Genomic DNA, 23,932 nt, shown 5'->3' with positions numbered 1-23,932 from the left:
ATGACAAATGAATATTTCTAGACCTTTGCCGCTCCCAGAAAAACTTAAATGGGTTTTGGCATCACCCACTGGAGAAAACCAGATCTGTGCTACACAAGGGAAAGCATCAGGAATTGGTGGCATCCATAACACTGCTGAGAAAACAAGGAATCGTAGGGTCAAAATGTAAGGTGTGCCTTGGCACTGGAAAAAAAAAATACATCCATGTGCCAGCAGCACATTTCACAGACTTGTGGGGAAAACAGGCTGCAATGCAGTGAAATGCATTGATTTATGGGCCCTGAAAAGAGAGCAGCTCCTCATGAATATTGGATGGACATCCTCCTGATGGGTGAAATGAGAAGAGAAGGGGGCTCATCACAGCAAAAATAAATGGGGTCGGTGGAGGAAATCAGAGGTGCCAGTCTGGCTCTGATGAACAGTTAAAATTTTCCTTTTCCTCCCTGGTTGAGCTGTCACCAAATGGTGGTAGCGTAGTGGGTGTAGGGACAGGGTGCTCCCAAAAAGTGGAACACAGACACACTTATCATCACCCTCTCCAAGTTTGTCCTGTTTCCTTTCCACCTGGTAGCAACAGACTCTTGAGTCTGTGACTCACAAGGGTTTGAAAGCTCCCCATCCCTTTCCAGCCCTGCAGAGATCATTCCCCAGCAGCACAACACTCCCATGACTCATCCAAACAAGGAAAAACAGCATGAAATGCTCCCTGGAGCCAAGGATGGGATGCACAAATCTGAGTTTCAAGAGTCAGAGTTTCAAGGCTCTGGCCATGACAGACTCCCAAGCTGTGATCTCAGTGTTCTGGGGTCACAGGCCATCACCCACCAAAGTATCCTGGTCTTCTCCAGACTCAATTCCCTGTCATCACACACCTAAAAGTCATTTCCCATTAAACCAAGGCATTGGGGGAGTATTTTGTGGCAAAAATAAGAGCAAAAGAAGGGGGAAAAAATGTGTGCCAATACCCCAATCTAGATGAGCAAGAAGACATAATATCCTTCCATCCAAATTCTGCCATGGCCCAGCGACTTATTTATGCAGAAGAGTTCCTAATGAAGCCATCACTGTGCTCTCTAAAGAAATGATGAATGTGTGTATTAAAGCATCCTAGCAGGGAGATGACAACATCCCTGCTGAGTCTTTATTTACCTTCGGTTCCAGCCCAGATCCTCAGAGGTACTTAGAGCCTCTCTGCCATTTGCATACCCCTAATGCAAAAACCACTGAGAAGCTGTCACCAAACCCCAGAGGCCCTTACATTTCCACTGCTGGAATTTGCAAGGCTGCCTGTGCTGCTTCCATCACCCCTGCAGCTGACAGCTCCCACACCAGAGCTGGGCTGGGAGGCAGTGTCAGGGGCAGTGAGATGCTCTGTCACCTGTGGAGGGCCACCAGGTCTCACCTGAGACAGGGACAGGTCTTTGACTCACACTTCCACAGTCAGCAGGAGGTTGGGAACACAAGACTGAGCCAGATTCCGTCTGAATGAGACAGAAAGGTAGCAAAGCAAAGCAGCAAATTTAGTTTAACCTGCCTCCAAAGGGTCAAGAGTGAGAGTCTTGAGCAGATTTGCTGCTACTTCTGTACTCCAGTTTTGCTCATCTCCAGTGGATCCTCCCCCAGCTGTTTCCAGAAGGTCTTAGATGAATATGAAAAGATCCAGCCTCCTTATGTGTCTGAGTTTCCCCATCTTCACAGGAGCAGCCTCCATTCTTACCTCAAGGCTCTTCATCCTCTGATGTGACAGGAAATTTGTTTCATTAGACTTCATAAGCAATTAAAATTATGAGGAATTGGGGTAAACCCATCATTCCAGCACTGCAGCTCAGATGGAGCATGTGAGGATAACCAGGCCGTGGGATCTGTCCTCACAAGTGTCCTGAGCACAGCAACTCAGCCCAGCCTGCCTTGAACTGGAGAGAGAGCCCAGGGACCATCCATTGCCACTGATGGATGGAGAAGGATTTGGGATGTACCAGCATATAGTTAGTACTCTCCTACTGAAAAAATAATTATTCTTGTTCTTTCCAACCTCGTCTTTCCCTGGATTGCCTTTGTTTTGGTTTTTTTTTGTTCTGTTTTGTTTTGTTTCGTTTTGTTTTCCCAAGGAAAGCGACACAGCAGTGACCTGCGAATACATCAGTGACCTGGGAATACATTGTGTCCTCTGTTTATCCAGGGATAAATATTCTTTCCCTCCCTACCGATGGGGAAAGGCTCCTTAGTGGAGCTGTTTCATAAGAATGACTGTGCCTGCTGCTGCTCAGTAACTCATTAACTCTTCAAAAGAGAAGAGAAAAGCCACGTTGCCAGTGCTTCCTCCCTAGCCTGAAATTTCCCAGCACAGCCCATGGTTTAGGCAGCTTAGCATGGAGCTAATTGCCTTCCAAAAGATCTTTTTGTCATGGCTGTTGTTTGTCGCTGGGATGGGACTGCACTCATTAATAATCATTTAAGCATATGAAAAGCTCGTAACGAATCCATGTGCTGCAGACGGCAGACACAATTACAGCAATAACATAATTAGGGTTATGCAATAGCCGGCTGCATCCAGACCACTGGAGGAGGGAGAGGTGTGTGAAAGGGGTATGGGGGACTGTTCCAGCAGGGAAGGGCTGATGGAAAGCTTGGGAGCAACCAGCTCTTTTATGGGATGCAGTGAAGCACTGCAAGGACATGCTGTCAGTTCCTGCACTGACACACAATGGCAGTTGGAGTTTCCTGGGAAGCATCTGGGCTGCTGGTGAGGCACTGGAATAGATTGCCCAGGGAAATCGGGGATGCCCCATCCCTGGAATTGTCCAAGACCAGGCTGGATGGGGCTTGGGAGACACCTGGGATAGTGGAAGTTGTCCCTGCCCATGGCAGGGGGTGAAATGAGATGAGCTTTAAGGTTCTTCTAACCCAAACTGTTGGAAGGAACACTTCTGTGTGCGTGCAAGCCCTAGAAACGGCAATGTTTTTATTTTGCCTGTGCGTGGCTTTTCCTGCTGCTTCTCCTCTCAGAATAAACAGTGGAGGGTTGATGAACAGCACGGACTCGATGGCTGAAGAGTGAATTGGTGCACAGGTTTCTCTGGGAGAGGAGGTCACCCAGCCCCACCTCAGTGCAGAGGATGTGTGGGGCTGCACCCTCCTCATATGGACACATTTTCATCTTGCCTGCTGAAAGCTGCACTGTGTAAGAGCAGCTTGTTACCGTGAGGAGAAAACATTGGGATTTTTTTGGAGATGAAAAGTGAAGAAAGACAAGCGAGCAGTCTTCGGATACACCAAAAGCTGCCCCAGAGATGCAAGGAATGAGCTGTACCCCCTGCCCTGGGGATGCCTGAGCTTTAATTACAGCCAGGCAGATTTTGGCTTCCCAGCAGGGAAAATACTCTGATGGGAAGGACAGCGAAGCACGGGAATGGATTGCCTGAGGACAGCAGAGGCTCTGTTGTTGGAGGCCTTTAAGAAAGGGGTAGACAAGCATCTGTTAGGAAGGCTTTAGACAGAGCTGATCCTGCCCTGAGGCAGGAGATGGTTGGGTTGACCTCCTGAGGCCCCTTCCAGCTCTGTTTTTTATTATCTCCACTGACAACACTCCCTGCCTTGACCCTTGGTATGCTACTTCTTGAGCCTTCTTTCCAGCAGAGGGAGAGGGGGCACAGAAAACTCATTTTTTAAAGTAGAGCCAGGATTTGCACCTGTCATGTGATGCTCTTTTTTAAAGCCCTAGGAGTTTCTCCTTAAAACCTCAATAACTCACAATGCTAGGGTACATGCAGCTCTTTATTGTAATAAGCTGGCTCAGTTTGTCCTTTTTTCTAAAGTTAGCTGCAAAGTGACCAACAGACATCACAAGCGCTGCACAGGTAGAGATTTCCTGGTGACTTGAGAGCCCTGAAACCCCAAGGGGACACACTGGGTAGGTGAAATCCCAAATGGGTACAAGTCTGTGTGTTTTGTGTACTCCAAACACTCTCAAAGCACTTCCAAACAAGATCTAGACCTTGACATCTAAAGGCTAATGGGATGTGAATCATAGTTGCTTCACAGATCGTCAAATCAGAATGGTTTGGGTTGGAAGGCACCTCAAATCTCACCCAGTGCCACCCTTTGCCATGGGCAGGGACACCTTCCACTATCCCAGGTTGCTCTAAGCCCCGTCCAACCTGGCCTTGGGCACTTCCAGGGATGAGGTATGGGGAATTATAAGGTAGAATTGGGTTGTGAGCTGTAAAACCTGCCTGCAGAGGCACAAGGCAGCACAAAGGAGCACATGGGGGCACACAGAGGCTTGTCTCCACCGACCCCTGGGGGGAGGAGGTGTCACAGGGCAGAACCCTATGGAGAGGAGCCTGCTGGGGGCTGATGGATGAGTGAACAGCGAGTGACCACCCCACAGAAGGACATCTGGAAAGTGTGCTGCTGATGTGGCAACAGGGGATAGGTCACGCCATGTAAGGAAATGCTGTGCCTTGGAAAGGTGTGTAAAACCAACTCCCTCCTTTGAATAAACGACTCAGATTCCCTGCCGGTCTGAGTTCGTGATTCAATCGCCGACAATGAGGCAGCCACAGCTTCTCTGGGCACCTTGTGCCAGGGCCTTCCTACCCTCTGAGTAAAGAATGTCTTCCCAGCATCTTACCTAAATCTCTCCCTTTCAGTTTAAAATTGTTGCCCCTCATCCTGTAACTTTCTGCCCATGCATGGGAAAAAAAAGTAGATGAGATCATGGCCCCAGGAGTCGGGTAGCACCAGCTAGGTCAGGCAGTGTTTGCACCCAGGTTAGCACAATAAAATGCAGCTATTCTAACTCCAAATCCCACATATCAGATCACTTTAAGCTTCTTTTGATCCTGAACCTGGCAAGCCTATTCTGAATGGTCTCCATTGCATGACTCTTAAGTTAAGAACACTTCTGATGTCTGCATTGGCTTTAAGTTTTTCTTAGAGGGGCTATTTTCAATGCACAATAAGCAGCCAAAAGGAGACCAAGTCCCTGCAGGGATGAGGAAGAAAAAGGGCACCAGATCCTCTCCTTGCAGCCCTGCAGGTGTTTTGGGCACCAGTGTGAAATGGAAAACTCTTTGGCTTCTGCTTTTTGTGCTCTGCCCCTTTTCATTCTCCCACATCCCTGTCTCTTTGCCAGGCTTTGGTAGGGAAACATCATATTGATTGTGATGCAGGCAATTAAATGGTGTTAATGAAGTTCAAACAAGTGTTATCATAAGCTTGGCAGCATGGAGAGAAATGAAAGGTCAGCCACAGCCCTTTGTCATCTTTCAGTGTGGTGTTGAATGCTAATGAGACAGTCCCAATTAGAACAGGCTCCCCTTTGTATTGCTTGGGGATTGCATCAAATGCTCCCAAGTTCTCCAGATTTCCAGGCTCAAAGGGGACATTTGAAGTAAACTTGAAAAGATGCAGATCTGAAGCTGCTCTAATGTAAATTCAGCAAAGCCTATGGAGTTTTACTAACTGAAGTCAGATGAGATTCTGCTTTACCATTCCCATTCTTTTCCTCTTCTTTTTTTTTTTCTCAATAGACTAATATAATGATAATTGAAAAGCCTCCACTTTGTTTTAGAACTACAGCCTGACTCTTCGTGGCTTCAACAAAAGCCAAATAGCCTGTCCCAATTTCCTGGGTTAATTGTTCTGTCTCATCAGGCCTCGTGTTCTGCAGCAAGAAATCCAAGATGTGGCTGCACGGGGACACTTTTTAACCACGTGTTTCCAGCTCTGGGTGTATCATTTGAACAGTGAACCTGCTTTTCCCCAAAAGCCAGAAATTCTCAGCTGGATTGTTTCAGCAGGCAGAGTCCACCTCTGCTTCCAATAATGTCATAAAAGGACTATCATAAAATCACAGAATAGTTTGGGTTGGAAGGGACATTTAAAGGTCATCTAGTCCAACCCCCCCCTGCAATGAGCAGGGAACATCTTCAACTAGATCTCACTGATGCACAATAATTTTTTGTTGCTCTTGTCAGCAAATCCATTATCTTGATTAATTATAGAAATGGACACTAAAACAACCAACCTCTCAAAATGTCATGGAAGATCTCCATTTCTTATATAGTTCTCCATTAAGTTGACATGAAATTGCAAAAATTGGTAAATTTTAAAAATTTGTATTTCGTCATTGTCATGCATCCTCATTCTGAAGGCAGCGCTTGACTCATCACAAACAAATAACTGAAAACATGAGAAAATCCTCCTCTGAAACATGAGCCAAACAAACAAATAAAACCAGTGAGGATTCCTGACAGTCTTGCTGTTGAAATCTTTTGGAACCAGATTTCCAGTTGACCACCCTGTGGAGGTAGACCACTGGTCAGGCCAGAAGCTGTAACTATTCCCTTCCCAATGCACATTCCCAGGTGGAAAGCTGAAGGATTGGAGGGAAGTCCTTTCATCCCTGCCTCCTTCTCATGCCAAGGTCATTCCCTGCTCTGAGTTTTGTGAGTCCTAAAGGCTCCACACCAAGAAACCAGAAGTTTCAAAGGGATGGCTTGGAGTAACCCAGCTCAGCTCCATTTCCAGACCTCTAAATCCAGGCATGTTTTAATCCAGAGTGCCTCACGTTGGGTACAGTCTACCACAGTCTAATTACCCTCTTAGAGTTTCCTCCTCGTCAAAGAAGTTCGTTTGATTTCACGGTCTTCTGATTTACTCAACCACTTCTTAAACTCCCTGACTTTTCATCTCGTGATTCACTCTTTGAAGAAGTCTAGTGGTCTTGAAGGATGCCATCTCCAGCTGATGCTGACTACAGAAATAGCTCAAACCAGCACTGGAAGCCTTTGGATTTGGAATAACTCCCTCAAAGCACAATCGCAGAGCGGAGAAAAGGAATTCATTAGCTCGGGGTGGAACTCAAATTATATTTTATTCATCCCTGATAGGTTTTTTCTTTTATCTCCCACTGCATCCAGGTGCCACTGCCTTGAGTCAGTGGAACTGACACACAAAAATAAAAGCAGGGAAGAAGCTCTAACCATATTCCAAAACCTGCAGCCTCCCCTTGGGCTTCAGTTCGAGTTGTCAGACATCAGTGCAGATAACGACCCAGCACATGCTGGGGACAGGAATCCAGGGCTGTTTACAAGCAGCAGGAGGTGTTATGTACCTCGTTTGCAAACCCAGTTGTTTGGGAAAATTTCCAAGGAAATGCAGCACCTATTGCTGAAGATCACTGGACACCAGGATTTACCTCCAAAAGTTGTAAAGTCAATACTGGAAAAAATCAATACTGGAAAAAATAAAATGGAAACTGCAGCCTTTTGTTTATCCAGAGGGGGAAGAAAAAAAAAGGTGTTTTGTTTATTTAAGGAAATATCCCATTCTCCACTTAAACACCTCAGTTTGTCACTCAAATGTAGCATCTCCCAGGATAAAATCAACCAGATTGATTGGAACCAGATGGAAAACAAGTTATTTGTCCACAGAAACCACCCACACACCCACACAGAGTGTTGCTAAAGCATCACCGGAGAATGACACCTTTGGGTCACTGTTGATACAAATTTGATTTCTAAATGGAACATCCAACACTTCCTTCCCACTATCCAGGTCAATCCAGCAATCAGCCTCAATCCATACTAAGAGACTTGGACACGGTACCAAAAGTAGGTCATAATTAAGCAAGGTAGCTCGTAAGAGCCTTGCAGGTTGCCTAGAAACGACATTTGCTGAAGTGTTTAACCACATCTAAAAATAATTGTCCAGACAAATCACAGACCAATGGGAGAATTGTTGGAAAAAATGCTGCCTCGTGCCGAGTAGGGGACAGAGCTGTTTGATCAGCCACACTCCTCTCACGAAATGAGAGGAAACCATCCCCAGCAAAGGCAATACAGGGATTTGTAGCGCAGTGTGAGGTGTCTGCAGCAGCAGAGGCCTTGTACAACCTGCAGGACACGGTATCAATTTTAGGCCATGCCTGGGAAGTCATCCAGTGAAATCACTGCTGAAAGCTGGATGCAGTGCACAGGAATGATCTGTAGGATAAACTCTCCTTTGTATTTACAGAGCAGCAACCATTCCCCATCTGTGCAGCTCCCAAACCTGTCAATAATGCCAGGCAAGTGCAGAATACTGGAAAGCAAAGCACAGCTCCTGCTGGATGAAGAGCAGGATGTGCAGTTTTCTTGTCCTAGGGGAAACCCTTCAGAAAGGGTTTCCAACATGCTGCAGGAATAGTTGTTTTGGTTGTATTCCCTGTGGAGCAGCTTTGCCAGGCACTGACCCTTGCCACAGCAGATTGAAGCACAGCCACAGGTCTTGCAGATGTGGAGAAAACACTTGGAAAGACCTCTGACCTGACAGAAAATACCTGCAGAGCTTCAGTCAGCAGCCTGTCAATCGTCTGCCATCTTATTCAAAGCACAGAAGAACCTCCAAGGGAAGTTACTGGAGGATAATTATAAATCCCTTGGGACCCAGGCAGTGTGGGGACTGTCACAACAATGCTGAGAGCAGCAGACCACTTCTGGCCTGTGTGGAAAGACTGAGAAGCCTGTGTGCTTCCCAGGGCTCACACACATCACCTGCCTTCCTTCCTCCCTCTGCCACTTCTCAACAGTTTCTCCTCAAGGGAAACAATGCTGGCAAACACCTTCAGCTCCCACCATTAATTAAATTTCCATCTCTGCCACGAGGCACGAGGGAGCAAAAGGCTAACATGGAGATTTCCACTTAGTAAAAGCCAAAGACAAAAAAGCCCCAGGGGCAGTTTCCAAAAGCAACAGTGATGCTGCCTCCTACCTCCACCCACAAAGCAGGGCCTCGTTGTGTCACTTTATGTCATTCCACGGCTAAAACTCACCTTTCCACCCAGTTCTTGTAGCTGGGGATGTCCTTGGCGTAGAGGAGCTTGTTGGAGGGGGAGTCTTTGCCCAGCCGGTGCTCTGAGGTGGAACAGGAGTCCATGAAGGTCTGAGCCACCACGGACAGGCAGGCGTCTGTGATGCTGTTTTTGTGGATGTCGAAGACAAACTGTGGGTTCTTGATCATGTTAACCCAGAACCGCAAGGGGAGGCTGCAGGAGGGGTGGGAGAGGGGACACAGTCAGTGCACAGCTCACAGGCTTTGCTGTGTGACATCACAGCAGCAAACGGTGGGTGGGAATCGAAGATGGTGGTGTGGGTATGAAGATTCTGGGGTAAACTTTGCTACGTAATGAGTTCCTCCCCTACAAAGTCTAGGGACGGCAGTGAGGTCGCCTTTTGTCCCTGTTGTCCTCACAAGGCAGATTTGGTCAGTCTCAAAGTCAATACAATCTTGTTGAAGGTGCCCACAAATTAATGGGAGTATAATTTAGATGATGACAAAGACTCTGAATCTCTCTGTGTTAAGTTGTAGTGCAAAGCTGACCCTGTTGGTTGCTCCATCAGATGAGGAGAGGCACTGAATTCACAAAAATTATTATGATATGGGTTATAAGGCACTGGAACAGGCTGCCCAGAGAAGCTGTGGCTGCCCCTGGATCCCTGGAAATGTCCAAGGCCAGGTTGGACAGGGCTTGGAACAATCTGGGCTAGTGGAAGGTGTCCCTGCCCATGGCAAGGGGTGGCACTGGATGATCTTGCAGGTCCCTCCCAACCCAACCCATTCTGTGATTCTGTACATTTCTCATTGAGGGATTTGGCTTTTAGGCCTCCCAGCAAACCCATGGGAAGAGAGGTGGGCAAAGCTCCCAGATGGAAATTGGGAATGCTCATGGCACACCCTGTGTGTGCTGGGACACCTTGTCCTGTCATTCTCCACTGCTCCAGCCCAAGCCTGCACATGATCCCAGTACCCCGGGCAGGAAGCAGTTGCTACATGACAGAAAGCCCTGTTGCCTCAAGGAAAAAATAAAAGGGAACTGGGAAACAAGTATCAGAGCCTTTGATATGAAAATATATCTGCCCTAACCAAGGAAATGCTATTCCAGTTGCAATCCAAAGCCCTTTTCCCCCTTTTTCTCCAAAGAGCAGCTCATTTGTATGAGATGCCCTGAGGTACCTTGTATAAGATACCTGCAGCCTTTGCCTCAAGCCTTTTTGTCAGGGCAAATGCATCGCAGTGATCATGGCCCAGGAGCTGGGATGAGTCACTGAGCACAGAGCCCAGCTCCTGTCTCTCTCTCAGGCAGATTGTCAAGTCTATCTTCACTCTCTGCACCTTCCAGTTTAGCAAATTCTCCTGATATTCCCCAGTTCCTCCCATTTACTCATTGTGTTCACAACACTGTAAAAAATTCATCTCCAAGTCTGATAGACTTTGGGTAACAACCTTGCCGACAGAGGGTTGACACCGTGTTTTCCTAAACCTCTGTGTGTTCTCCTGAGCCAAAATCACAGAACAAATGTAAGGAAAGCCCCACACAGGGAATCCTGTCAGCCAAGTTCAGGAGAAATGGGAGATGTTGGAAAACACAGAATTATAGAGTGGTTTGGGCAGGAAGAGACCTTAAGGATCATCCAGTTCCAACACCCTTGGTGTAGGGACACCTGCCACTATTCCAGGTTGCTCCAAGCCTCATCCACCCTGGACTTGAACAGTCCAAGGATGGGGCAGCCACAGCTTCTCTGAACAACCTGTGCCAGGGCTTCAGGGAAGAAAAAGTAGAAAATGGCAATGAGACATGATGGAGTTGTGGGATTTTAGGCTGGGAATGGAGAATCATCACTTGGGGGATGAGGTGGATGAGTGAACCTTGCAGAAGTCCTTGTGCAGGTGTTTGGATGACAGACACAGCCACGGTGAGGAGGAGCAGAGTGTGTGTTTGTGTGCCTGGGTGTGTCTGGGTGTAGGGAGGGGCCGTGGGACGACGTCTCTGGCTGGGAATAATGAAGCCCTGTGATGTGACTTTGAGTTAATTTGCTCTGATTGAACAGATTTCTTCACACTGCCCCTTTTCCCACAAACACACACACTCTGCCTTCCCCCCTCCCCCCTTAGATAAACCTCCTGCTCATTTAGGCTGAGTGGCTGCAATCAGCCTTAGATTAGTGCCGCAGATAATGTTAATAATATGCTAATGTTTCATTAGTTGAAAGCCTCTTTGGTGCATGGGGTTTCTTTTTTTATGTCACCGGCGCTGTGACGATCTGCCATCAGCATGGCTGGGAAAAGGAAAAAATGCATGAGCTGGGAGCCCCATGGCTCTCCTCTGCTGTTCATTTATAGTCCCTGTGTTTGCACAGGAGAAGGGGAGGGAGCCATTCCCCAGGGAGCTCTTTCCAGCGGGGAGACTCAGCAGAGAGGAGGTTTTTCTCCACTGATCCTGGCTTTTCCAGCTGTCCTGTTGCAGGTATGAGGAGGAGCTGGCAGCTGGAGCAGGGGGCTGATGTCACACTCTGTCACTGATGTCACACTTTGCCACTGATGTCACCCTTAGTCACTCACTCCAAAGGAGACTCGCATCCAGCTCCAGACCCTTTAAATACTTCATACCATTGGAGATGCTCTCCTGGCCTCCAGCTGCCACCCAGGAGGGTACAAGTCTCTTGTGGGTGCTCCACATCCTCTGAGGATGTCTTGGATACCTTAAGATTCTCAGCTGGCATGAGATACCTCTGTGTAGGCAAACAAATGGAGCTGGGAATTCAAACACCCAGTGCAGATGAAGCCAGTGGTGTCAAATCCTCTCCCATGCTTCCCTAGAAATTCCTATGTGATCCTGGGCACTGCAGCAATTAAAAACTTCATTTTTCCTCATCAAAGCCCTCAAAAATCTATCCATTTCTATGTAATACAGGGCAAACTGCGACCTGTTTAGCAAAATTGCTCCATCCCTGGCAAAATACTTTAGATTTTGGGATTTTCTGGCTTCCCCATTGGCTTGGGAAGACTGAGCCTGGTGCTTCAAATCCCCATACGAGGGTCCTCAGCTCCCCCACATGCCCCTGCTCTCCTTCCAGCCTAGTATCTGGTGCTGGACTGTACTGGGCTGTCTCACTCACTCACCAGTTGCTCTTCCAGGTGTGCCGCACGTGAGGGTCGTGGATGTTGTGCTTGTCTGCCTGCTCATCCAGGAAATCAAACATGTACTTGATGGCTAGGGGGAGGGCACTGCCACGGTGAGCAGTGCTGAAGATGGTCTCAAACAGGTCATCCACGAATTTCTGGAGGGTGCCCTGGTGGGAGAAGGAAGGAAGGAAAGAAGAGCATGAGGTAACAAGTGGGGAGAGGACGTTGAATTTTGGTAGCCCACTGAAAACAGGGTGTGTCTGTGGATCAGAGCCAGGTGTGATTGAAAAGTGGGGGCCTTCTAAGATTGGTTAAGTGTGACATGACCTGGGAATTTCAATACAGGTGTGTATCCTCACAAGAACCTTTACACCTCATTTCCACACAGATTCCTCTCTCTGCATCCCATCCTCGATGCTTTGGTGCATCCATGAGACAAAACCCAGCTGTTTTCTATGCTGGCTTTCACCCAGGGCCATCTTTTAAGCTGGGAAGAGAAGTCAGCAGGAAGAGAAGTTCTTCTCTAGAGCACAGCAGAAGGTGTTGTGGACGCAAATAGGACAAGAGAACCTAGAGAGAGGCAGCTGGTTAACGTGTGACCAGGGTCATAAATAACACAAACTTCATCTTCATTCCCAAGAGGCCTCCTCGTTTTTTACTCCCCACTGGCAGGACAATCCCAGATCCAGGGCTTGGAGAGTCACCCTTGCGAGGACAGTTGACTTTTAGCAGGAAGGAGAGGAGCTGGAATATCTGAGGCTGGGAGAAGGGGACAGCTGAGGAGTTCTAGGCTGGGTTTGGGATGGAACCAGGCAGGGCACATTTTTTCTGTCACCAGAGCTTCACAGGCTCTGGTGTGAACAAACCGTACAGCTGCTAAAATCACCAAAAGTCAATTGAATCTCCAACAAACGTTCCCTGAAATGAAAAATTTCCTTTCCCGAAGGATAAAACTCTGCCCTTTCTCAGAAGACCTAGGGAAGAAATGTCTCCTTTCTAGAAACAAAGCCTCAGGTTCCACCGGAGTGGCTCAGGTTTACCTAGAGCTAGCAAACACTTAATTAGAAAGCTGGTGTCTCTGGCTGATTCACCACTTGATTTATTCTTTGGGAAACAAACAGAGGCACCTTTTGCTTTTGTTAACTCCTGCAGGGTGAGCAAAACCCTGCAGCACACGTCTGACTCAGAAAGGGCTCCGGAGGGGAAATCCTCTTGGTCTGACATGGAAGAGCTGCCCCCAGGTTCAGTTCCTGGAGGGAATTAATTCTCTACATGCTCACCCTCACAAATGCCAAGAAAACCTCTGAGGCTTTTAGACAAGAGGCTCTTAGGTATCAGAGGTCAGGGATTTACCAGAATAAAAATCATAGTCAGTTTAACGAAGTATTCCTGAGGATTGTATTACCAGTGACTGCTCTCTCTCTTTCCCTCCCTATAATGGTCACAATGAGAAAAGAAAATTGTTTCACCCAAGAGAGGAAACAATAAAACCCCAACCTTCCTGCTTTTTCTGTCACTGTACAGGTTTTGCAGCTGCTTTTCTGCCATCTCCATAAAAAAAACAGAACAAAGAAAACCAAACCAAACCAAACCAAAAAAACCCAACAACAAACCAACAAGAAAACCAACCCAAGTGTTGAGTTTGTGACCCAGAACAGAAAGCAAAAGCAGTTCAGTGGTGGGGTAGGGGCTGTATCCCCAGACAATATAAATCAGCACCAGTCTAATGTTTGCTGGTCTACACCAGCTGGGGCCTGAGCCCCAGGGAGCAACATTTCCTTTTCATGTAGTGTGATCCATAAAAGCCTCCTGATGCCAGGGAATGGGGCATGGACCAAGGGCTAAAGACAAAGCCACTTTACCTCCAAATCCCTCTGCAGCTCAGACAGCCAGGGTGAGGCTGCAGGGAGAGCCAGACATCAGAGGCAAAATGAGTTGAGGAAAAAGTGTGCAGGGGGGTCTGGAAAGTAGGACTTAAACGAGCGATGGAAATGTGTCTGATGGGCAAAATCTGACAGCATTTGCACGAACACATGGAATTTTTTTCTGCCTATTCACACCCTGACAAAAAATGGTAACAGTCAAAACTCCAGATGTGTCTGGAGACTCAGGTCAGGATGTCCCTGCTCTGTCCCCACTTAATTTAATCTGTATTTTCTCTCTGGAGACCCTGAGTTTTCATACCTCACTGTAAGGTCAATGTAACCCCCTCCAAGTCATCAGCACAAGAGTCTTCATTGGCCCAGGGGAAAGGCAGAGGAGGATTTGTACCACAAAACTCAGGATTTTGTGGTATGGGAGCCCATTTCACACTGTGAGGCCTGACACGTCCTTGGAACCTGCTCTGAGCACTTGCCCTGGCTCTCCACTTGCTCAGCTTTGGTACAAATTACAAACCAGTATAATCAACAACTCCAGACCTCCCACTGTGCTTTTGCCACCAATCTCATGGCCCTGGATTGTTACTCTTTGTTGTTTTTCCAGTGTCCCTTTTTTGACTCTGCTGTCAAAGCTCAAGCTCCTTCCCCACATGTGTGGAGCTTTCCTCTTGCTCCATTTTCCTTCTGCTCATCTCTCTTTACCCACCTTTGGCATCCTTGGAGTGGCCTCTCATTCCTTGCCAGCAAGAAATTCCACCACGGCCTCAAACCAAACCATTCTTCCCCTGTCCCCCGCCCCCACCACGTACCTTGGTGGCCAGTAACCTTGTCAGGTAGATCTCAGAAACCATCTTGCTGCCTCTGTCACCCTCTTTTTGGTCCCCATGCTCATGGTTCTTGACCAGGTGCCACATCTTGACGCCGCTCTCCAGGTCGGGGGTGATCATGGGGGTGCGCGAGCGGAGGCTGTCGGGGCTGCCCGTGTAGCGGATCATGTTTTCTGCAGAGACAGAGATCCAGGGGTCTCCATGTGTCTCAGGAGCTCTTGGGGCTGGGATTTTTAGGAAACATGCTGGTGGCGTGCCACCAAATGCATTTTTCAAAGCGTTTTTTGTGAGTGATTGGCTCAACAAAGGCAAACGACGTCACCAAGGCAGGTGTGATGTCAATGTCTACACCATTAAATTAAATGAGGTTCAAACACTGATTTCTAGTTGTCCCCAGGCTTTATCTCTTATCATATTCCCTGGCAAGTGGTACTGTCAGCGTCAGACACTTCCCAGGACCGCTTCAGGGGATAGCCCCAGTTCCTTATGGTAACCAGTTCCTTATGTGACTGGTTTTCCCCATATTTTTTATCCATGCCCTTGACATGCTGCTTGACATAAAAATATTGATGTCTCTAATGAGATCTCTTATTTAGCTCCTCATCCCCAGATTTAGAAGGAGCTGCCTCCCCTCCCTCCCTTGGCATCAAAGCAAACAAACAACTCCTGCCCAGCCATCCTCCTCACTCCCTGCTCCAAAATCTTGTTTTGACAGAAAAAAGCCAGAACCCCAGGTGGACCACCACAAATTTCCTCTCCAAGAATACTCTTAGACTCCAAATTTTGCCTCTCTTTGCCTCTGAGTGATAGCACAAGGCATTCCCCTCTCCCTGACCTTCCAGCAATGTTGCCTTTTCCAACCATAATTATCAGAAGTGTTGCACCTTTCTGTAGCAAGATCTGAATCAGCCTCATTAATGCATTACCAATCTCTACATATTAATTATCAGATGGAATATCCTTTTTCTCTCTGGATGCTGTTTTCTTAATTGCAATTAACAATCACTTTTTGACCCACCACATCTTCTCCTCCCCCTGCCTCCTTCCCCATTCCCTCCTCCTGAAAAATCAAATGGCAAAAGAATTAAAGAAATCCAGCAGAAATTAACCCCCCTCAAGTCTTCCTTTCCAAAGGTCACTGTGTCTTTCAGTAATTGCAACAACATGGCAAAGAGGATGAATATTAATAAGGCCTCATGGATCATTTATGTCCTTGGAGAAAGTGGAAAGGGGCACCTCTGGACATTGAGTAACTGCACTTTCCCTTAAGATAAAGGGAGTAAGAAGGATTGGAATGCTTTCATAAACCAAAAATATTAATAAAGTGATATGACAGCAGCATTCAGGTTGGAGGGGGGCTTGCAGCACTCTGGTTGTACATTAGGGATGTTTTGTTTTGCTGTCCCGCATCACCTTAGTGAGACACGGCCTGGATGCAACTCTAGTGCAGGGGAGGAAGGTGTGGGAGGGGCTGGGTGACACTCAGGAGGTCCCTGTTTGGCTCTTCAGAGGAGTTCCCACCTGGTGTCCCTTTCTCAGCTGTGCCACTCTCAGCTGTCTCATGGGGACAGTGGGAACAGCAATCCACTGCCTCGAGATCTGCTGATAAAGATGTCAAACTCTAAGAGTGACATTTAGTGACCTGAGAGGGAGGCAGTTAATTTTACAGACTCCTCCTTTCGTTAATGAGGGAGGAGATCCTCCCAAGAGCAATCCAACCACTTGGATCAACAGCTTGAACAAAATGCCAGAGTTTTTAGATAGATAAATCCTCTCCCCCTGCCTCATTTCATCAACTAATCATCTGCCCATCCATTTCCCTGCTGGTGCTCAGAGTCTTGTGACCACTCTGACACTTGGGATCTCTTCCCAGTGCTCTCCCAGTCCATCCCAGTACACAAACCCTTACCATACTTGCTGGCTGACGTCCGGGACACCGTGGAGTTGTTGACTGCATTGTAGGCAGTGACTTGCTTGGAGACCAAAGCCACCACAGATCCATCTGGAACCTGCAGAAAAAAAAAAGGGACTTGGTCAATAAACCCCTGAAAAGTGGCTGAGGACCATGCCCAGGGCAGCAGGAGCTGCAAATCAGTGTCACTGTAGGCAGGGCACAGTTTGCCCTCAATTTCTTTCTTCAGTGAGTTGGTCTAGTCCCTAATAAAAAAGGGACAAAGTCTGCTGTTACACAGCCAGAATCCTGCACTTGGACAAAGGGACAACTGGTGACAAACAGATTCTGCTCCATTCAGGCCCTGATTCAAAGCCCAGTGACGACAATGTGAGTCACGGAGTTGTTTAGGTTGGAAAAGGCCTTTAAGATCATTGAGTTCAACCATTAACTCAGCACCACTGTGTTCACCACTAAACCATGTCCCCAAGGGCCACATCCAGAGGCCTTTTAAACACTTTCAGAGATGGTTTTTGCATTAACCTCAGTAAATTTGACAATAGGTTCATCCCAGGGAAGCTCTTAGGCAGAGCAGGAGCATGAGAATAATAAGATCATCTGAGCTACTTCAAACAGGCTTGGCTAGCCCATTAGGATAATAAAACCAATGTGAAATGTTCCATTCCTTCCTCCTGGAGTGCAAGGGATATCTGGGTGCCTGGTTCAAAAATTCCTGTTGACATTTTCCACTTTGATCCTGTCGGCATCTCACCCTTCCATCTGACAAATGCACTGCTGGACTGAAGGGACTGCCACAACTTCTTTCTCTTTGTGGTGTCAGAGGGTCTCAGATGTGGAAAAGCAGCAGGTTTGGAGTGGCTGATGTCCAGGATGTCATGGGACAGTGTTTTGAGGGACCACAGGGCTTTTTTAAAGGAGCCAGACCTCCCATTTCTGCAGCAAGGCAAATCATGTGGGTCCCGTATCAGAAATGTTAACAAGCCAGTGGCTCAAAAGAGCCATATCAGGAACATCTGTGATAAATAAGACATCATAAAAAGGAGATGAGTAAAAAAACCCGCTGCTAACGACATCTAACTCTTGTCTTAATAATAATAATAAGAATAATAATTAGCACTTGCATGGAGTTTTTCATCTTCAAAGCACTGCAGAGGCTAATTAAATAGCCCCTTGGCTATCATGGAAGGCAATTATTGGCTCTTTGTAGTTTTAGCCTCACACCACAGATGGGGAAACTGAGGCAAAGGGAATCTTGGTGTCTGTCCCAGCATGCTCCATGTCAGCCTTCAGGACAGCCAGGAAAATGATGTTTCCTGAGGACCTGGCCCAGCTCATCATACAGCTGGGAGCTCATTGCCTGAAGCAAAAAAACATAGAAAAAGCACAGAGAGGGAAGAAAATTATGCCTGGTTTGTTGGTGAAATAAAGCAGGAAACGTCCTTGCTCTGTGTGGAAAAAATAATCATCAAAATCAGCCAGCAACGCTTCAGTCGATCTGAAGTAAAAAGTTTTGTTTCCTTTTCAAATTATTGCTTGCTGCCTCCTCAGCTCAGCCCTTAAGTGACAAGAGAAAATAATCTTGTTATGAAACAGAGATTGCTGAGGTGCGATGGAGAAAATGACAAAATCGTCAGCGTCGGATTAAACTTAATGAGGTCTTTTTTTTGTTGTTTTATCTTTTTTTTTCAAGGGACAAGCTTTTTACCAAAACTCCATTTTTTTTTCTTTAAATCTACCGCTTGTGTAAGATATTTTCAGACATTTTTAACCTTCTCTTATGCATTTCCAGGTCATGCAGAGATGAAGGGAAGCAGAGCAGGTCCCCTGGACCAGGAGAGGGATTGAAAACAAGGGTTCCTTGCAATGACAACTCCACTGCACCACGGTCTCCAGCCATGCTGTTTTCCACCTCCTTTTTCCAGTCACCAAGTCACTCTTTCCATTTTTCTCTCTTCCATCCTTCTGAACTCTGCTTGCATTAAAAGGCCACGGATACACTGGAAAAAGGGACACGGAAGGCCTTGGGTTTGTCTGTCTACATGAGAAATGTTAGCTCGTGTCGTCCTCATCTCCTCTTCACCACCTTCACTCACCGGAAATGTCTTTTGAGAGACAAAGAAGATTTTTTTTCTGCCCTTGGCTTCATCTCTAGCCTTGTTCAGGATAATTTGGACAAGGACAGTGGGACAGCAGGGATGTGCTCAACATGGGGGTTCTGCCCAGTTATTGCCCACTCAACCATTCTTTACGTCTGCATCTTAGAATGACAAAATCACGGAATTATTAAGGTTGGAAAAGACCTTTAAGATCATCAAGCCCAACTGTTTGCCCAGCACTGCCAAGGCTACCACTAACCCATGTCCCCAGCTGCCACATCCACAAGTTTTTTGAACACATCCAGGAGTGCAGATTCCACCACTTCCCCAGGCAAGAGAATAATATTTTCCTTTCTATTTTGTCAGAAAGAAGATCTAACACCTACCCACCCTCTCCCACAGTCACCTGGTAGTGTGCCAGCGTGTTGAGTCTCTTCCAGTCGTTCTCTATCTTGGTGGTGATGTCCTCATCCTGAAGGATCATCCTCGCCCCGCTTGCCTGCCGCCACTCTGCAAGGAAAACGGGGACGAATGAGGCAGGGACAGGGTCCTGGCAATCCCTGTGCCCAGAATCCACGCAGACGTGTGTGGGCACATCACTCGTCACCTCTACACCCTGATTACTCACTGGGCTTAACTTTTAATTTACTCACAGTTCTGCTCGTGCTCCAACAGGGCTGTTTCCAAGACCAGACTGTCTTTGCCTACGCTTGCCATCACCATGGGACAGGAGCAAATGTCCCTTGTTCCAGGGAGAGAAATCCTGGTCCCCTCTCCTTTGGCAGCACAGACAGAGCTTTCAGCGGTGCCTGAGATCCGTGTCCCTGACAGGACCCAGCCCAGAGAGGGCTCTCCTGGGCACAGCAGTGTCTGGTTTGGCACAGAGCCTGTGCTGGGCTCAGCTCATGCATCTTGGTGCTCCCAAAATGCTTCTTCCATCTCAAATCCACTGATGCAGAGCAGGAAGCCCTTAGGTACAGGCATAGCGATGCCTACAGATTTTTGCTTTTTATATATTTTTCATATGTTTGTAGCGCTGTAGTTCCATAGTTACATAGCTCCTAGGAGCTCCCTTCCTCTTAGATTTTAGGATGATAAGCTAAGCTTCTAACACATTCCTGAAATACTCTTCAGGCTTATTTTCAAGAAGAGGACCAACAAGAAGAACATTTTGTTTTCCAACCAGAATCTGAGAAGACACAACAAGAAATGGGGCAAGGAAGCCCTGGACCAACTCCAACGGGGCAGTACCCAGGGAAAAATTACCTAACCAACCGCTCTTCTAATTGGCCAAAGTTTGTTAGATATGATAATTTGCTAAACTTATAAAAATTGTAGAAATACAAAACTGAGTGTAACCATGACCACTGGAACACCTGGAAGCTTCCAGATAAAGTCTGCTTTTTATTTTAGTATTTTAACACTGTTGCAAGAGTTTTTCCCTTTTGATATTAGGCAACAATAGCAGAGGCACAATAGGGGGAAAAGCTAGGGACAGATCCAACCTGGGCTCCGTGGAGGATGTAGCTTTTACAAGCCTTCAGCACCTGCCTGTGGGCAGAAGGGCTCCTGCTTCTGCCACTTGTCCAACCTCAACCCTGACTGATTAATTCCTGCAGCACTGGAGCAGCCCCTCACTTCTCAGGGTACCATTTTTTGCTCAAATCCTGAAGAACACTCCATAAAATCATTAAGGGTGAAAAAGACTTCTAAGATCATGGAGTCTTGAGGAGGATTGCCCCAGCTTTCCTCACAGAGGACTCACAGACTTGCCTAAAGCAAGGGAAACATAACCATGGCCAAAGGGAGAAAAATGCTCTGTCAGGGAAAGCTGTGCCTTCATCACAGGCAACCTGGATCATTCAAAGCTCTCCTCTTGGTTGTCACTTTTCAGTCACGGTGACCCAACCAAATACAGCTTAGCCAGAACCACAGCAAAAAGTCCATTCATTTGCAGGAGTTAATTAAAATGAACTCTTGGATATGGAGACATCACCTGCCACCCTTGCTTGTTTTTCCTAATATAAAAATGCAAGGACCGTTGCAAATTTCTTTTGGTTTCAGCACTTTTCTTATCACATAATTAAAATGCAATGGGAAAGTTGCACTTGCCTTTATTATTCATTTAAATTAGCAGGAAGAGGTCAGCAGCTGTGTTTATTGCTGGGTGTTGCTTTGGCTGGAGATACTCGGGGTGAGCGAAGGTTGTGTTGGCTGAGCACTGATCCTGAACTGCCCTTCTTCTACTCCAGCTCCTCAGATCCTCACCTACATCACCCTTGTGGAGTCTGAGGATGATGCTCTCTGCTCATTCCCACCTGGATCAGATTCCTGGGATCTAACAGGTCCCAGAAACTGCTTAGAATAGCAAACAATGCTGAAGTTTGGGCTGGGATGGGAAATGGTGCTCTTAGAAAGTGCCCCACTCAACGCCAAAGGCAATTCTGCTGTCACAGAAGGGCTCTTGTTGCCTTCCTCGTGGTCTCTTGGGAAGAGTGTCACTCTGACCTGTCCCCTTCATGGCTCTCTGCATGTTCCTGTGGTTCTTTCCTCTGCTGGCTCATCTTTGGAGAGACACACACTCATGTTTTGGGAGGGATGCACGGGTTCTTGGTGTTGCACTGGGCTCTGATTTGAGGGCGAGCACAGCTTCTCTCATTTTGGGCTTTATTTGTGTTCAAGGGCTGGACAAGGTGCTCAGAGCAGATTTCCCTCTGCTCCAGGGACATCCTGAGATGTGCCCTCAAGCCTTATGTGCTCCTGCAGAGACACAGAGCATTCCTGAGCCCTTTCCCTTGGCCTTCCTGTGTGAGGAAGAGTCAGGGCCAGTCTGACTGCACAAGACAAGGAGGAAAACCTTCAGGGCAGGCTTAGAGTTTCCAGTTTCAGTTTTGCAGCCTGATTTCCCTGCCCAAACACAAATCACTTCATCTCTGATACTTCACTGTGCACCTGAGCTCTGACACAGAAAGGACCCTCAGTTGTCCCCAACTCTTCCTGGTCTCACTGCTCCCCTTCTCCGTGAGCTCAGGGGGTCACAGAAGGATCTGCAGGGAAATGCAAAGGGAATGGGGAAAAGGTGACCCTGCCATCCATCTTCACAGCACTGAGTGAACCCTGTCAGCTTTGTCCTCGCTGGCAGCACCCTGTCCCCTCTCTGCTCGGATCTGAGCACTCCTCTGAGCCGGCACAAAGGACAGACACACTCCAATCCAATTTGTTTCACTTCCACCTTCCAGAGAGAGGGAGGAGAGGGGGAGTGAGGTAAAAATCCCATTAACTTTATCAAGCCTTCCAATCAGGAGCAGTGGTAAATGCAAACTCAGGAGACAGCTGCTGTGAAGCCTTTATATTTCATTCAGCAGATAGTGTATCTTTTTATTGCACACAGGAATTACTTCTTCTTTCCCTTTTTTTTTTTTTTTCCCCTCCTTTTTTTAAGAAACAACCTTTCTGTTCAACTTGACTGGGAAAAAGGAAATTCCAGGGGCCTTTGACAAAGAGGTGCTTTTTTGAGCTGCAGCAATGCCCAGCTAGGGAGTGACCCTATGAGGAGATGGAAGGTGGGGAGATGTCACCCTGCACCTCAAATCCTAGAGAAAATATTACACCTCCCTCATGCCTTCCCTCTGATCCAGGTCTAGGAAGAGAGGAGAAACTCAGCTCTGTTTCTGGGGTGGAGAGAGGGTCACCTGTGCTGGGAATAAAAGTTCCATCTCAGAACATGGAGCTGAAAGATGCCTGGGAAATATTTGTATGGAGTGAAGCACCAAATAACAAAATTATTTGGGTTGGAAGGGATCTTAAAGATCAGCCAGTCCCACTCCTGCCATGGGCAGGGACACCTTCCACTGTCCCAGGCTGCTCCAAGCCCTGTCCAACCTGGCCTTGGACACTTCCAGGGATCCAGGGGCAGCCACAGCTTCGCTGGACAACCTGTGCCAGGGCCTCATCATCCTCAGAGTAAATAATTTCTTCTTAAAATCTAATCTAAAACTCCCCTCTTTCCCTTTAAAGCCATTTTCCTTTGTCCTGGTATTCCAGGCCCTTGTCCAAAGTCCCTCTCCAGCTCTCTTGGAGCCCCTTCAAGCACTGGAAGGTGCTCTAAAGACTCTCTGGAGTCTTGTCCAGGCTTGGCACCCCCAGCTCTCCCAGCCTATCTTCAGGAGACACACATGCAAACTGTCTGTCTTACCCTATATGTACTAAAGTTAGACCCAGTTTAAATGTTTCCAGCTTAAATGAATCCCACATCCCAGCACTGCAGGGCTGGTGAGGTGGTGAAATCTCACCTGACACGGTCCACAGTGAACCTGAGGCAGCATCAGTGAGTGCAAGCCAAGCCAGCAGCTCCCACCACCTCAGCACCACCTTTCAAAAATCACCCGAAACCCAGGGAAGAGCAAATGCCTCAGCATGAAGCCAAATTCCTGTTTTGTGATCCTCACACCTTTATGCTTTCCCAAAGATGGGGTGTTTCATGTGAGGAGAGATCTTTTAAAAATGATAATAACAAAAATCGCCACTGTGGAAAGAAGTCTTTACTTACAGGGCTGCAATTTGGGGGTTTGGACTAAAATGTAACCTCAGGGTGTCCAAAATGAGGGCTTTCAGCTGACAACCCCCTCCAGGAGTTGCCTGGGCAACTGCCAAACATTGTGACATCTGCGACACACACAAGTCCCTCTGCCTGCAGCTACCCTGCATTTAACAGCTCAAAACAGCTCATTAGCTTGTTTGCTTTCTGCCGTGTGGCCAATCTGGCCTGAGTGTGGACAGAAAGCCCAGAAAATGGTGATGGGAGCAGGAAATGATGCTGCTGTTTGAAAGCCACGGGTTTCAAGGCCAGGTTGCTGCCATCTGCTCTGCCCTGCTCTGCTCCAGCCCCTCTGCAGCCCTGAGCACCCAGCCCAGGGCAGGCTGATCCTGAGAGCTCTGTGATGATTCCTGAGGGCCAGCAGTGCTTTCTGCTCTCCCTTGCTGCCCTCAGCGCCTCTGAAGGATGCCAGGTGCCAACGAGCATCTTTTCCTTGTGGAAAAGCTTGGGATGGAGCTGTGGCTGGGTGTGTGGATCCTCTTCCTGCTTCAGCCATGCCAGCCCCGCTCCTCCCACCGTGTTATCTGCATTGCTGTTGGTGAGACTCTTCCGCTGGATAAGGGGTTTGTACTTGTATTTTAATTGTTTTTCCCCCCAGCTGCATCATCAGTGCTCCTGGCCAGAGCTGCTCATTAGCCAGTCTGTTGTCACTGTGGGCAAGCCTGTCCTCT

General features: G+C 47.5%; 1 protein-coding gene across 6 annotated transcripts in view; it reads right to left on the bottom strand.

Annotated features, from left to right (window-relative positions):
• Positions 1-23,932, bottom strand: part of PLXNA4 (plexin A4) — a 394,209-nt gene that overhangs the window by 3,159 nt on the left and 367,118 nt on the right. For all 6 annotated transcript variants that reach the window (XM_069034287.1, XM_069034294.1, XM_069034280.1 and 3 more), the window contains 5 exons: positions 19,071-19,174; positions 16,566-16,665; positions 14,639-14,829; positions 11,947-12,116; positions 8,819-9,031 (listed from right to left, as the gene is read on the bottom strand). In XM_069034287.1, coding sequence (XP_068890388.1) covers positions 8,819-9,031; positions 11,947-12,116; positions 14,639-14,829; positions 16,566-16,665; positions 19,071-19,174 — 778 coding nt within the window. The remainder of the gene's footprint in view (positions 1-8,818; positions 9,032-11,946; positions 12,117-14,638; positions 14,830-16,565; positions 16,666-19,070; positions 19,175-23,932) is intronic.

Source organism: Aphelocoma coerulescens, chromosome 1A (assembly GCF_041296385.1).
Source record: "Aphelocoma coerulescens isolate FSJ_1873_10779 chromosome 1A, UR_Acoe_1.0, whole genome shotgun sequence".
Lineage (NCBI taxonomy): Eukaryota > Metazoa > Chordata > Aves > Passeriformes > Corvidae > Aphelocoma > Aphelocoma coerulescens.
The sequence above is the reverse complement of the archived record's forward strand: the minus strand, read 5'-3'. Positions and strand labels throughout refer to the sequence as shown.